This window comes from Rhincodon typus, chromosome 2 (assembly GCF_021869965.1).
Source record: "Rhincodon typus isolate 14 chromosome 2, sRhiTyp1.1, whole genome shotgun sequence".
Classification (NCBI taxonomy): Eukaryota; Metazoa; Chordata; class Chondrichthyes; order Orectolobiformes; family Rhincodontidae; genus Rhincodon; species Rhincodon typus.
In genome coordinates this window covers 10327109-10343944 of record NC_063333.1, presented here as the reverse complement: position 1 = coordinate 10343944, position 16836 = coordinate 10327109, and the positions used below count along the sequence as shown (strand labels likewise).

At 37.6% G+C, this 16836-nt stretch overlaps 1 protein-coding gene across 1 annotated transcript in view; it reads left to right on the top strand.

The window, feature by feature from the left end:
- Positions 1 to 16836, top strand: part of LOC109921859 (sodium channel protein type 4 subunit alpha-like) — a 1322739-nt gene that overhangs the window by 877706 nt on the left and 428197 nt on the right. The window contains 1 exon segment of the mRNA XM_048618339.1: positions 6798 to 6846. Coding sequence (XP_048474296.1) covers positions 6798 to 6846 — 49 coding nt within the window.

Genomic DNA, 16836 nt, shown 5'->3' with positions numbered 1-16836 from the left:
AATAGTGTTCAACATGGAGGAGCATAGATTCATTAGCTGAGGGAAGGCAGTGGATGATAATTAGCAGGAACTTTCATTAACTGCTGGATTGGATGCCATGAAACTTCATGCAATCCGGCGTTGATGATGCAGTGAAATTAGTGTCAATTGCAACGTTATTTCTTTAATTCTCCGTTTCATGCTAATTCGTTACTCATGCTCTCAGAACCTCTTCTTCTTTTCATCCTTGTCATATCATTTCCCATTTCTCTGCATCATTCACATCCTCACAACATACTACCATGTATTCTTGCTTCCTAATCCCTAAACTCCTCCAGTCAGTGTAACATGCTGCTGTCACCAGCACCCCCCACCCTAAAGCATGTCCAGGTCTCTGGATTACCAGTAGTGAGGTATTGCCTTTTCAACAGATGTCACCTCAGTAGGAGTGTCAACCTTCCTTCATTATTACCAGATTTGAACCTCATCACCTTCTGACTCTGAGGCAAGCAATACTATCAATTGAGTTATGATTGAGATTGGTAAACTGATTCATGGCAGAGATTATGTTTTTCCATTTTGTAAATTGGAGATGAAAGAGGAACATCATGGAGAAGTACCTATCATTATACTGCTTAGCACTGTTAAATTTGACCATTTAATGTTCACTAAGAGTGGAAGCATTTCTGACTCTTAATTGTGTGGCAGGTCTTGACTTTGCTTGGAAAAATGGAACGTCTTCAAAGTTCTGCTATTCATGCTAATATATCGTCAACTCTCAATTGTCATTTGGAAGCCATTCATGTCACGCAAGCACGTCGTAAAGATGAAATAATTAATGCTGCAAATCGTCAGAGACAGGGAGCACCTCGCTACAATGATGACAAAGGTAAGCAGCTCTTCACAATGTATTAGCTTCTGGAATAGATGATCACAAAAGGGAATTGAATTTGCTATCAATAAAATATTGACCTTTCTTTGTATGGGACGTTGAAGAGATAGTACATCACTGTCATTCTAACTGATAAATCATACAAGACTGTACCCCTTTTATAAACATTACTCTCACTGTCTGCCCTTCACAACCTTAATCAAATACAAAACCAAGGTATCCTTTGGTTAACTTATAAAGCACTACCAAATGAACAGATTATTATTTGACAACTCTCTAGTCTGTAATAAAAATACAAAAAGAATTACTGTTTTTGATGAAGCTTGAAGTTTGTTGAAGAGCTTATAAATAATAAACCACAAAGTTTTCAAAATATAGTGCATCAAATAATTGACGTTTGACTGTGCTGACTGATTCCTGTCTTGCTCTCTATCATCTAGTTACTGTAATACATAAACTGATCTTTTCCAGAGTCACTCAGTATCAGTATCGTTGAATTTCTATGATAATCTCTTTACATGTTTTGTTTTGCAGATGTGTTGGCTCTGGCAGCCGCCATAAAGGATTTGACCATTTCAACACGTAAGGCCCGTACTGCCCTCTGGTGTGCATTGCAGATGACCTTGCCAAAATGTTCCCTGGCGACTGTAGTCAGGCAAGTTGAAATTGAAAAAGCACTAAAACAGCTTGGTCAAGGGAATGCTACTATCAAGAATGATGACAAGAGACTCACTGAAGAGAAAATGGTGGAAAAGCCTGAATCTGACCTTGCTGGATATGCACCAATAAAAATGGAAATTGATTGTAAGAGAGAAGTGTGTTGAAAAAGTAACAGCTCAAAATGCAATTGCATTCTGTGAGTTCTGCTATGGAATATGTCAAACTGTGGATGAAGTGTTTAAAGCAGTATTGCGGTATTTGTTTGCGTTGTGTGAACTTCTAGGATTAATGATGAGCCGAGTGTCTTTTTAAAAAAAAGCTTGCTGAAATTTGAAATTAACCTGGTAATCTTAATGGTAAGGGCAAGTTGATTATCTGAGAAGAGAGAGGAGCAATGATGTGGAACGATGTTGCTTGGTTATCAGTTCCTGAGAACAATGAAATTTGATCTCAGTACAGTGTGAAAATATCATTTTTGATCACAGTTTCTACAAGATCCTGACACTACGTTTGTGCTGTAAAAAAGTAATTTCAGCTGCATCAGGATATTGACAAACTTATTTCTATTTGAAACTGGCTTTGGTATATGTTAATATCACTAGATTGTAACCAGGTTGTTCAGGAGTTTGCACCACATCTTGTGTAGAAGTGGGGAGAAACCAAATAATTGCGGATTTTTTTTTTTAACTACTGAAACAAGAGTTTGAATTTAGTGAATGAAGTAAGAAATAATGAACCACTGTGGCAATACTAAGGGAGTACAGTACTGTTTGCAGTTTTATGTAGCACCCATTTCGACCTGATTTTGACATTGGAGAACTGTCAAGAATTTGTCATTTGCCTCTTTTTAGTTTCTAAACTGCAATATAATTTCTACTGAGTTGAATTTATTCAAAAACCCAATCAATGAAGCAAGTTCTTTTATGCTTTACGGTTATGTAGAATATTTCTTAATTACACTTTAGATTATGAAATATTATTGAAAACTTAAAAAAAGTTCCATTCTGATGAACATTAATAACTGTCATTAGACTTGTTTAACTGAGGATTAACACACAATAAGATCAATTGTTACACTGAACTTTGTTTAAAAAAAGTAATGGTGCTAAAATCTACTAGAAGTGAACAATTTCATTATTCAATAGGTTATTTTCATATTCTACTGAAATTCTGTGTCATTGCAGAATTTGTTAAAACCCTGTCTTTCTTTGAACTAGTGTGCCCTGGTCAGATTCTAAATTTAGTTTAGGCAGTGGAATTTTGGTACAGAAAGGTACTTTCCATAGTATTGTGATACCAATAAGATTTGAGAGAGTTTTTAGAAAAACAAAATCGGGATCTGATTCTTTCTAATTAAAAATAACTGCATAGATAATTAGGAATTTGATTACTTCATCTCTCAAATGTTTCTTCAACTTTACTTTGTAGCCACGTGAATAAATCGGATTGTAATGGCAACTGAAACATTGAGAACCAAAAACAGGGCTATTTGAAAAAAATATGTATATGCCTATCCAGTGAGCTAACAAGATTTTCATAACTCACTGGTTAGGAAATTATATTGATTACTTAACAATTATATTTGATATTATTTGCTTAAAAAATGTACTATTATGTGCCTGTGCATTGAAGAACAATTAGCTAATTATGTCAAGCACTTAAAAGCAGTCATTCAATTCTCAACTTGATGAGTTATTTAGTCATAGGTTCCTTTTTTTCAGATGATCAAACTGAAAGAATTGTACGTGCAACAAGATCCCTGGCAATTAAACATGCACCAGTAACTTTTAAATTGATTTCACTTCATAAACAGATCCATTCTTCAATTTGAACTGCAGAAACAGAAGGGAGGTTAGAAAGAATGATATTTTCGTAATTTGTTTGATTGCAGTTAATAGCCTATGAAACAAATTGGTGCCATATTACAGTTATCTAATTATAACAATCTACTAGAATCAATATATTCTCCAGAAATATTTCATTTTGAAACTGTTAATTTTATTGCATTACTGCTGTCTTCTCAAGCTAATGATGCATGATAATTCATGGTACAACAATGGGCATTTGTGGTCCATTGTACCTTGTACATGTGCATTTAAGCATCTACAGTGAGTGCTGGTAGGTCACTTCACTAACTATAGACCTATTATAATCAAACCTAAACCAGCATTCACACACACACCTGCAGAAGCAGTCACTAGGTAGCATTAGCTTTGCCCTAAGTATTTTTATTCTTTTTCACTTCATTGGAGATACTTGGATTTTTGTTAATAACTTACCACACAGCTGTAAAACTATCCCATTGTAGTAACCATCCAATTTTCACTTTTCTTTCAAATCAGCATCAGTCTCGTACCATGTTAAATTTAGAAATTGATTCGGCATCAATCCTGACATGTTCTGGTTTCTTTGGCTAATGACTATATGATGTGCACTTGCCAACTAACAAAATGTTTGAAGCACATTCTAGTATTTAACTGCACTGTTAAGTACTGCCTCAACTACGTTTTTCAGTTGGAGAGGCAGGAGTCGGTGTTGTCAAGTAACAGGGAGAAAATGACTTGTTTCTATGAGTTTCGGCTCCCATTTTAAGATAATAATTTCTGTGCTGAATGTGTTGCATCATATTTTATTCAGGAAGGGAAGTAAACAAAATTGGCTAGCGTTCCTAATCTCTCAAATCGGGATGCCAAATGGGTTTAGACAAAAGAATTTGAAAACATCATAACGCAAATTGATTTTTCAGCAAAAGTAAAGTTTCTTTCAGGTTATAAATTTGATTCCTTTCTAAGGAAAATAATAGCATGTTAACTACAAATAAAAATTCAGTAGCATCTTGACTGACAATTGTTCCTTTTAAATTTTTGTTGATTTCAGTAGGGTGCATTGCTCAGTTCTGGAATCTGTAGTCCAGTTTTTCTTTTCCCATGATTTTTTTTAAAATTGAAGTTGACTAGTTGACGAGTTAGAAAAAAGATTCCATGAATGTTTAAATAGACATGTTAAACCACAGTGTTTTGAAGGTGGGGGAAACAAGAATCTTGTTAACTATTGAGCTATCTTTTGTTTGCATCATCCTTTCCACGACCCATATCTCCAAAATGGTGAAACAATTGTGAAAATTGAAATTCTAGCAGTAATACTGGTGACCTTTTGTCATCAATGAGAAGCCTTTTCCAGTATGTTTTATGGATCTTAATGAAGCATTCCTTAAAAATTGCTGTTGAAAATAAAAATTTGTGGTTAATTAAGGAAAGTGATATTTTTTTGCTGTATTGTCATTATTATGTAGTGTAAAATCTGCAGAAATTATCATTTAAAACATAGCTTGTCAGATTAATAATTTTAAAAATTTAAATCAAAAGGAATAGAATTGAATAATTTTTTGTTTTAACAAAAATTAACCATGATTAACATGGGAAGAAGGATTTTCTGTTTGCCCTCAGCGGAATTGTCTGTGTTCTTTGTAAATTGGCTGTTACAGTAGCATACAAATTAAACCTTTGTTACGCCTTTCACTAATTCGTGTTTTTAAAAAAATTCCAGTGGTACTGATATTTAACCTATGTGATAATTATCTTGTTTGCATGTTCTGTCTAATTTTTTTTGAAAATGGAAGTTAAAGCAACCCACCCGAAAAATATATGTTCACTGAATTACATTTTGTCTCATCATGCAAATCAGCCCAATACTAAATTAATCTCTTTATGAAATGTTGATCAAAAGTGGTAACTGGACGGCTCTTTTGAAATTCATTCTTCCAATCTAAAAAGCTATGTTTTTCTCCTGAATTGTTGTATAATCTACTCAAAAACAAAATACTTTTTGATTTGTGATTGGCTGAGGCTGTTGAATTAGGAAACAGGTGACAGCTTTGAGTTATCTATTTTGAGAATCTAGGACCAGAACTGGATGCAAATCTCGGAACAAAAGTTTTACTTGCTCACTGGAAAAACATTCACCAGAATCCTGTTGAGATAATTATAAACTATAATTATAAACTGCTCTACTGAGGAGGAATAATCCAACTTGTTTAGCATGGTATTGAACATAGTGCAATCTTTGTAACGTAGTCATCATCACTGCATTACAGAGCTAAAAGACTGAATGAGTATGAGTGCTACATAACTTGAGTAATCTCATTTAAGTCTATAATTTGCATAAAATGTTTAAGAAAGAAAAAGAACTGTTACTCAGGATTAGTTCTTAGATTTACTAACTCTCTACGGTGGGGAAATAATAAATGTTGTACTTTGATTTAGCAAGCACTTAATGAAGACAAAATTGATTTTTTTTGTAATATCAGTTTAAGGGATTATAATTTTTAAAGCATACCATATTTATTTTAATATTGATTCAATTTTAATTTAAATTCATATTTAGTATCTAATGTACTGTATTAATGGGATTATTCTCGCCAAACCTTGCTAATCAGATTAACTGTTTACTCAGGAAATATATATTTAATATTTAGTTTTTTGGGTTGTATGTGCAAAGTATTTTTCACAAATTTAACTGTGTACAGTACTAGGTTACCAAAGCTATTTTTGTTTAACTGATTTATTTCTAGAATTCTGGAACCATTTAGCGACTAGAGACATTCTATTACATAGAGCTAGTCATAAGGTAGTTTTCATACTTGGGCTTAGACAATCAGAAGTCTTGCGTCTTAAAGCATTGTGAATGTAGAGAAGGATTGAGATATTTATAGGACTATTAACATAGGTCAAAATTGTTTTTTCATTCATATTACACTACTTAACTCTTGTCAATTTAATGCTTTTAATAAAAATAACCGTGTGATCTTATTTTTTGAAAAATGGTATTATAAACCAGGTAGTATTCATAGTTTGTATTTGGAGAGATTGGCTCAGTGAGAAATCTCTTTGGGACTATTCTAACTATGAGATTTGATTTAAAGGCAAAGTAGTAGCTCCCACCGAAATTACATTAGTTTTGCATATGCATAAAATTATTAAAAGGCAGCATTGAGAATCTTTGGGCTTAATTATCTTAAGATCTATGGTTAAAACCAACCAACAATCAATTTTTAATCATTATGATTCTTCACAGGATGTAGGCATTGCTGGCTGGGCCAGTTTTTATTGCCCATCCCTAATTGCACAGTTCATAGAGGACACTTAGGAGCCAACCACCTTGCTGCAGGTATGGAATCTCCTCTTCAAATTGAATCAGTTGAAGAAACGGTAGTCTGAATAACTTCCCAAATTTGACCACGTGTTTCATTTTATATAGTTTTTAAAAGATTCTTTTAAATGGAATATACGGAACATATTTTATTCTTAATCTACTAAGTTAATTTCATAGGCAGTCAGTAAATGCAAATTGTTGAGCGTTGTCACAAATATTACTTCCTTTAAATGTTCAATTAAACCACCAAATTCATTTTGTTTAAAAGTCATTTCATGCATGTCCTTATGAAAATGTAAAACACTTACTAGACACACCATAAGCATTACCCCTACCAGCAACTCCACCCACAATCTTGGGCTTTGAAGCACAGAAGTAGAAACTTTATATCCCCTAATCTTTGGTGAATGCTTGTGGTCACAACACTACGCCTTGAAGATGACTGTTTAGTTATATTTACAATTAATTCAAACATAAAAACCAGTACTACAGACCACTATTTTGCTTTCCCTTAATTACCCTAATTTATTTTTATTAAGGCATATATTTTACTGGAGGCTATTAATATTTTGGGATTGTTCAAAGGGAGAAAGTTTCCTTTTAGAAAAGTGAATTTTAAAATTCAAAAATTGAATTTGTTGAAACATTCCAGGTACGTTCATCTGTGGAAAAGAATGAATACACTTAATCTTTATGGTCCACACACAATTTAGCAACCAATGTTTCTGAATTTTTAAAGGAAACGGTTTTCAGTCAAAATCCAAGATATCAGTGCTGCCTTTTATAATCCAGATTGCAACATGCCTTTGTATAATAGGTTTACACTTCTCATTTTTGGTATAAATTTTATGGAAATAGTTTGCTACAGATTTTAATAAAGCATTAAAACCGTACACATTAAATGTACGGCAATGTGACCTACATAAAGAAGGGAATAAAAAGATGATTTGCTTGTGCATTTTTGAAAATCTTAGATTTTGTTTACACAAATTTATTTTTGTAGCCATACTGGATTGTGCTCTGGTAATGAATGTATTGGGCATTGTAGATTCCTTTTTGGGTTACATATGTTAATTTGTATTCGTGGTGTGTGTAATCTTTCTAAATCATTTTGTGTATTTTAAAAATGGTAATGTGCCTTTTACTGATTTTGTTTTAAATGGTTAAAAAGCTGTATTTATGTTGGATTCAGCAGCTTTATAATTACATGTTATTACTGATGTTTAAAATATTGTTAGTTTCTGCTAGCTTTTCACAAATTAGTTATATAATGTGTGACAATGTATAGCTAACAGTGCTGCATGCTAATTTTCTTAAATGTATTTGTATTAGTCTGGTTCAGTAAAAGGCATGAGGCACTTGCGTAATGGTACTATTGTGAAATCAGTCAACCTTCACTGGTGTTTACTGGCATGGAATGTAATTTATGCAATAATCTAAACTGTATCCTCATAAAATGAAGAGTATGTTATCCATAATGACAGTATCTTCTATGTTGGATCAATGTGAAATTTGCTAACAACTTAATAGTTTTTAGGTGCTGGAATGTTATGGAGCGCTTACTTTCCCCTTTCTTACTGAATATGTTCATTTAAAAATAAGGGGTTTGCCCTCAATACCTCTGCCCTTGGTTGAAAATTTAAGCATTGCGGTACTTCAATATTTCCAAGTTTTTAAATGTTTAATCATGTCTTTTGCCTTGATCACCATTGTTAGATTTAATACAATATACAGGAAATTTGGTTTGCCGAAAGAAAGATGTTGACATGATTGCTCCACAAGAACACCTAATTTATATTCAGGGGAGATTTAATTATTGTAATCTGTTAGCTTTGCATCAACAAAGGGAAAAAAAATTCAAAAGCCAAATAATTTGAGCTTTGGATATTTAATCTTTTCACCGCACTTTCCTTGCTCATTGTGGTCTTTAACCAATGCAACTGATTGTTTCTTTTTAATAGCATTTTATGTGAATTGTGTTTTATCTGGAGACTAACTGGAACTGAGCATGTTTCTAAATCACTGATTTCTAGAGTACCTTTTTATTTTGTGTATAATAGGAATTCCAATGTTTTCTTAAGGTAGAAGTATTCCAAGACTTAAGATCAGTGTGCAGTTGCAGACTTCTTCTGTAAGAGTGAGGTGTTAGAAAAGGTGGTCATGATATTATAGAGGATGACAATTCACTAAAAGATGCTCTCATCATATACTGGAAAGAAGACAACCTGTGTTGCTGCTGCATAAATGTTATGGGAAAAATATTTTAATTCCTATTGTTAGAATCATGTGGTTAGGTTGCTCTGCTCTGAAAGATGTACAAGATGTTGCTTGATCTATAAATTCAGTGTTGGACAAGAACTGAAAAATTTGATCACCGAGGAGAAGTCTGCAGTGCATGTATGTGGACCAATCATAACGTTCTGTTAATGAATGCTGTTTAATTATAAATGTACTGTCTTTGTGAATCACTTAAACAATATTTTGTTGCAAATGTTGCTGAAATTCCATCTCGCTAACAATCAAATTATTGTTTATTGCAGTCAGCCATAGCTTTCAAGTGCTGAATTATTTTAAAAGTTGTGGTTTGTATTTAACTGGGGTGTGCAGCAGCATTGGAGCTGTTTTAAAAAACAGTTTGAAAATTAGTCCATTACTGCGAAGAAATAAAGTTTAAATTAGTTTGATGTTAACCTTTTTATGACTCTTTTTATTCTTGGGTATGGAACTTATGGGTGGAATTTTCTGTGCCCTTGAGTGATGTGGGCAATGGTGAGAAGTGATAGCAAATACAAAACTCTGGGGAAAAAAAAATCCAGAATTTCAATATTAAGAAAATATTTTCTGATTTTCTCCTTAAGGTTTATATGGCAACTTTAGAATCACCCAGATGAGTGACAGTTATCTTATTTCCAAGTATTTGTATCTTATTAGTAGCCCAACTTGCCTGTTTTCTTCGCAGTTTCCAATTCTGTCCTTCATGAAGATTGAAGGTCATCAATTGCTGAAATTCAAAATGGTAGCCTGGTGACAGCAGCTCCCTGCTTGCTTCTGTTCAGCTCAATTCTGTCTTAAGACTGTAAGATATAGGAGCAGAAATTAGGCCATTCGGCCCATCGAGTCTGCTCTGCAATTCGATCATGGCTGATGAGTTCCTCAACCCCATTCTCTCGCTTTTTCCCTGTAACCCTTGATAATCAAGGACCTATCTCTCTCAGTCTTACATGTACTCAATGACCTGTTCTCCACAGCCTTCTGTGGCAGTGAATTCCATAGATTCGCCACTCTCTGGCTGAAGAAGTTTCTCCTTATCTCCGATCTAAAAGGTTTTCCCTTTTACTTTAAGGCTGTGCCCTCGGGTCCTAGACTCTCCTACCAATGGAGGCATCTTCCCAACATCCATACTGTCCAGGCCATTCAGTATTCTGAAAGTTTCAACTAGATCCCCCCTCATCCTTCTAAACTCCAATGTGTATAGTCCCAGAGTCCTCAAACATTCCTCGTATGTTAAGCTTCTCATTCCTGGGGCCATTCTTGTGAACCTCCTTTGAACCCGCTCCAGGCCAGTGCATTCTTCCTGAGATATGGGGGCCAGAACTGTGCACAATACTCCAAATGTAGCCTGACCAGGGCCTTATAAAGCCTCAGGAGTACATCCCTGCTTTTATATTCAAGTCCTCTCAAAATAAATGCCAACATTGCATTTGCCTTCCTGACTACTGACTCAACCTGCAAGTTTACCATGAGAGAATTCTGGACTAGAACTCCCAAGTCTCTTTGCACTTCAGACTTCTGAAGTTTCTCCCCATTTAGAAATTAGCCCATGCTTTTATTCTTTTACCAAAGTGCATGACCTCACACTTTCCCACATTGTACTCCATCTGCCACTTCTTTGCCCACTCTCTTAACCTGTCCACATCCTTCTGCAGCCTCCCCACCTCCTCAATATTACCTGTCCCCCCACCTATCCGTGTATCATCTGCAAATGTTGCCAGAATACCCACAGTTCCTTCATCTACATCATTAATGTATGAAGTGAAAAGTTGTGGTCCCAACAATGACACTTGTGGAACACCATTTGTCACCGGCTGCCATCCTGAGAAAGACCCTTTTAACCCTTTTTAAGCCTTATGCCAGACATCCAGTCTTCTACCCATGCTAGCACCTTGCCTGTAACACCATGGGCCCTTAACTTACTCAGCAGCCTCCTGTGTGGCACCTTATCAAAGGCCTTCTTGAAGTCCAGGTAGATAACATCCATTGGCTCTCCTTGGTTGACCTTGCTCGTTACTTAAATAATTCTAACAGATTTGTCAGGTATGACCTCCCCTTGATGAAACTATGCTGACTTTGTCCTTACAAACATTTCCAAATATTCAGAAATCTCATGCTTCACAATGGACTTTGTCACAACATTGCAGCATGCTCCATATACTTGGGTGTTCTCCAAAGATATGTGGGTTAGGTGGATTGGCTGTGCTAAATTGGTGAGAATGTTGAGGGATGTGTAGGCTAGGTGGATTAGCCATGGGAAATGCAGGATTACAGGGATAGAGTGGTGGGGATGCCGGGGGCGGGGGTGCTAGGTCTGGGTGGGATGCTCTTCATGGGGGTGCAGTGGACTCGAGGGGCTGAATGGCATGTTTCCAAATTGTGGGGGTTCTATAATGCTCCGCACCTCTAGTTCCCTGTCAGTGAACTGAGGACTAACTTGCCTTTCTGTTCTGTATCCTCAGTGTAGACAGTTACACAGCACATTGTGAAAGACTTAGTTCTTGGCATGCAGTATTTGAGTTGCTGTTGAGCTGTTTAAATATGTTCCCCAGTGGTATGCACATTGCAATACCCTGGCAGTGGCAAGCACTTCTGCCTCTCCATGAGGCAGGTTTCATACAGGCTGGTTGCATAATTCTAGTTAGAGATCCACCCTGATGCACTAGTTTCCGTGGGAACAGAGGTTAGTTGAAGTACCTGAGAGACATTTAAATGAATTAACTTTTAGCTTCAAAACCAAACCTATTTATTATATTCACACACTAAGTATCTCTTCAGCTTAAAAAAAAAAGGCTTGTATGTGGTCTGCTTTCAGTTTTTGAGTGTTTTCAGTTTTAAAAATAGCCAGTAGCATAGCTCTACACTTTAAACAAGATAAATGTTTATGACACAGCTATTACTTACATTTTTTGTAAATAATATTAACTAAAATACAGATACAAAGATTAAAAGTAATGATAAAGTCACATATGATTTCAGTCTCTATTGTAGACCTGGCTTTCCTGAAAACTCCTGAATTGGAGGAGTTGAAAGCTAAAAGCCAAAATTCAGCAGCTGTGATGGCTTTTATAGCCAAATATTGGGAACCGTGGATGTTTCTCCCACTTGTGGACTGAGGTGAACAGGTCCTAGGAGTGAGCGAAGGTTCCTTTGTTCAGCTTTTACAGCAGGTTGTGGTTCTTGGTAGCCTTGGTATGTTACAGCAGTCCTAGATGTCTTCCTGTCTGTATTATGAAGCATCATATGCTGCAAGATGTTTTTCTCAGGATCAATTCTAAAATTTCTGTACAAAATAATTGTTCACAGACTTCCACTGCTTAAAACTTGAAAGTGGCTGCTATCCCAAACTGGTGAATTGTTCTTCCATATTAGGTATTGAATCAGCCTAGACTTTGACTTTATCTTTTAGTTGAGGTAATTAACCTTTTATTTGTCACGGCGATTAGCATGAATGATTCTCATTTCTTTAGATTTTCAGTGAACTAGGAAAATCTTAGAACATAGAACAGTACAGCACAGTACAGGCCCTTCGGCCCATGATGTTGTGCCGAACTTTTACCCTATACCTAAGGTCTATCTAACCTCCACCACTACCTTATACTATCATCCACATGCCTTTCTAATCGCCGCTTAAATGCCCCTAATAAGGCCAACTCCACTACTCTCTCCGGCAATGTATTCCATGCTCCTACCACTTTCTGAGTAAAGAACCTACCTCTGACGTCTCCCCTATATCTACTTCCACTCACTCTAAAACTATGCCCCCTTGTAATAGCTACCTCCACTCTAGGAAAAAGTCTCTGGCTGTCTACTCTATCTATACCTCTGATCATTTTGTACACCTCTATCAAGTCACCTCTCATGCTTCGTCGTTCTAAAGAGAAAAGCCCTAGCTCTCTCAACCTTTCCTCGTAAGACCTTCCCTCCATTCCAGCAACATCCTGGTAAATCTCCTCTGCACCTTTTCCAATACCTCCACATCTTTCCTGTAATGAGGCGACCAGAACTGGACACAATACTCCAGATGTGGCCGAAGCATAACTTCACGGCTCTTGAACTCCATCCCTCTATTAATGAAAGCTAACACACCATATACCTTCTTAACAACTCCATCCACCTGGGTGGCAGCTTTCAGGGAACTGTGGACGTGAACCCCAAGATCCCTCTGCTCCTCCACACTGCCAAGACTCTTTCTGTTAACCCTGTATTCTGCTTTCAAGTTTATCCTTCCAAAATGAATCACCTCACACTTTTCAGGGTTAAACTCCATCTGCCACTTCTCAGCTCAGCTCTGCATCCTATCAATGTCCCTTTGTAACCTAGAACAGCCCTCCGCACTGTCCACAAGACGACCGACCTTCGTATCGTCCGCGAACTTGCTAATCCACCCTTCCACTCCTTCACCCAAATCATTTACAAAAATCACAAATAGAAGAGGACCCAGGACAGATCCTTGTGGTACACCACTTGTAACTGAGCATCTTTTCACACTTCCAATGGAAACTATTATTAAGGAGTTCCTACTTACCTTTGGAAATGTTCATTAGACTAGGACTGGGGCCACAGCCTCAGAGTGAAGGGAGATGAGGAATTTCTTCAGCCAGAGGGTGGTTAATCTGTGTGATACATTGTTGTAGAGGGCTGTCCAGGCCAAGTCATTGAGTGTATTTAAGATAGACTATTGATTGGTAAGGGAATCAAGAATTATGGGGAGAAGGTAGGACAATGGGGTCGAGAAACATACTAGCCATGATGGAATGGCAGTGCAGACTCGATGGTCTCATCCTCCCAAACTCCTAACCCCTCCTGTCCTCTGCACTTCCTACTCACTCATCGGGGACACTTCATTACTTCCCCTGCTCGTGCATCATCATTAACTGTCTTCCACCAAACTCGGCCCCCTCCCTTTGTTTCATGGCAAAACAATTGGCCCAACCCTAGACTGATGTCTCCAAACTTTCTCTAAGGATTGAGAGACTGGATATTCCTTCCTTTAAAAGGCAACGGATACAGGATCTTTAAGCATTTTAAAGGCAGGGGTAGGTAGATTCTTGATTACTAAGGGTATGAAAAATTATCAGAGATATGCAGAAATCTGTTGTGGGGAGTGAAGGTCGAAGTAATGCTCTGGGCACCTGGGTTCAAATCCCACTGTGGCAGATGGTGGATTTGAACTCAGTAAAAATCTGGGATTAAGAGTCCAATGATGACAACAAATCCATTAATGATTTTTGGGAAAACCTCATCTGGTTCACTAATGTACTTTAGAAAAGGAAACTGCCATCCTTACCTGGTCTGGCCCACATGTGACTCTGGATCCACAGCAATGTGGTTGACTCTTAATTGCCATCTGGGTAATTAAAAGATGGGCAATAAATGCCAGCCCAGCTCTCATCCTGTGAAATAATTTTTAAAAAGCAGGGCTGTGACTTACTACTATTACTTTTTTTTTATTCATTCATGGGATGAGTGTGTTACTGGCTAGGCAGCATTCATTGCCCATCTCTAATTGCCCAGAAGGCAGTTACAAGTCAACCACATTGCTGTGGGTCTGGAGGCCAGACCAGGTGAGGATGGCAGTTTCCTTCCCTAAAGGACATTAATGAACCAGATGGGTTTTTCCCCAACAATTGACAACAGATTCATGGTCATCATTAGACTGTTTGTTCTAGATATTTACTGAATTCAAATTCCACCATCTGCTGTAGCGGGATTCAAACCCAGGTCCCCAGAACATTCTCGGAGTCTCTGGATTAACAGTCCAGTGATAATACCACTAGGCCATCACCTCCCCATGTTCATATGCTTAACCTCTTGGTGTCAGTGTCCCCCAATGGTGAATGATAAGATGCTGATCTGCAGTGGGCATTGGGAAGAGAGTGACTAAGAGACAATGACTTAGGATGGGATGTAGCTAATGCCAAGTAAGTTGTGTGGCCCGGTGGTAAGACAGTGAAATGTGAAGCTGAAAGTGGACCTGTGTGTGCTAGGATGTGTCAGCCATGACAACAAATGTCTTGAGCAGCCTGCTTTGTCCTGGATGGTGTAAAACTTCCTGATGTTTTTGGAGCTGCACTCATCCTGGCAAGTTGGGACTGTTTCATCATACTACTTGAGTTACTCACTGTAGAATTTCTAGAACTGTTCTTGTAGCCACTGTATTTATATGGCTAGTCCAGTTCAGTCACTGATCAAATGGTAACCTCTGGAAATGTTGATTGTGGGGAATTCAGTGATGATAAGGACAGTGAATGTATAGAATTGATGGTCATTGCCTGGCATTAGTATAGCATGAAGGTTATTGCTACTTTTCAGTCCAAACCTGAATATTGTCCAGGTCTTGTTGCATTTGGACATGAACAGAGGTGCCATGAATGGTGCTAAACGTTGTTCAATCATTAGTGAGCGTTGCCACTTCTGATCTTGGAGGGAACATCTTTGATTAAGTGCCTGAAAGGCCTTCGACACTACCCTAAGGATGTCCTGGAGCTGAGTTGACAGACCTGAACAATCACAATCAACCTACTTTGTTCCAGGTATTCCAACCAACAAAGTATCTTGGATAGTTCCCTTGATTCCTGTTGACTCTGGTTTGCTAGGACTCCTTCATGCCATATTTGTTGTCAAGGGGAGTCTCTCATTTCCCATCTTTGGGAATTTCAGCTCTTTTGTCCATGTGTGAACTAATTTTGTAATGAAATCAGGAGCTGAGCAACCCTAGTGGGACCAAAGACTTGTCTTTGGTCTCTGGTCTTTGTTGCCAGGCAAGTCCTAGAAAATTGCTGAGAACATCATCAAGATTTCTTCCCTGCACTGACCTCACCAAAACATTTGACTCAGTCTTGAGTGGAAGATTTGCCTTTAAAATCCAGACTGGAGTCAAGGAAAACCATATGATAGCCCCCATACTATATAAGATGGATCCATAAATGGTCACTGACCACATCAAAGTTCAATAGCCACTCCTGTGATGAAATATAAACATCACATTTCACAGACATGAATGACAGTATTCAGATGATGTGCCTTTAACAGAGATTTGTTCTGTACCGTTTCTCTTGCAGACCTCAGAGTACATTGGGATCTTGAATAAATGGGCCAATGGACTGAGGAGTGGAGATGGAGTTTAAATTAGATAAATGTGAGGTGCTGCATTTTGGAAAGGCAAATCAGGGCAGGACTTTTACACTTAGTGGTAAGGTCTTGGGGAGTATTGCTGAACAAAGAGACTTTGGAGTACAGGTTCATTGTTCCTTGAAAGTGGAGTCGCAGATAGATAGAATAGTGAAGAAGGAGTTTGGTATGCTTGCCTTTATTGGTCAGTACCTTGAATATAGGGGTTGGGAGATCATGTTGTAGCTGCACAGGACATTGGTTAGACCACTATTGGAATACTGCGTGCAGTTCTGGTCTCCCTGCTGTAGGAAGGATGTTGTGAAACTTGAAAGGGTTTAGAAAAGATTTACAAGGATGTTGTCAGGGTAGGAGGGTTTAAGCTACAGGGAGAGGCTGAATAAACTGGGGCTATTTTCCCTGGAGCGGAGGCTGAGGGGTTACCTTATAGAGGTTTATAAAATCATGAGGAACATGGATAGGGTAAACAGACAACGTCTTTTCCCTGGAGTGGGGGAGTCCAAAACTAGAGGGCATAGCTTTAGGGTGAGAGGGGAAAGATTTAAAAGGGACCTAAGGAGCAACTTTTTCACACAGAGTGTGGTGTGTGTATGGAATGAGCTGCCAGAGGACATGGTGGAGGCTGGTACAATTACAATATTTAAAAGCCATCTGGTTGGGTTTATGAGATAGTAGGAACTGCAGATGCTGGAGAATCTGAGATAACAAGGTGTAGAGCTGGATGAACACAGCAAGCCAAGCAGCATCAG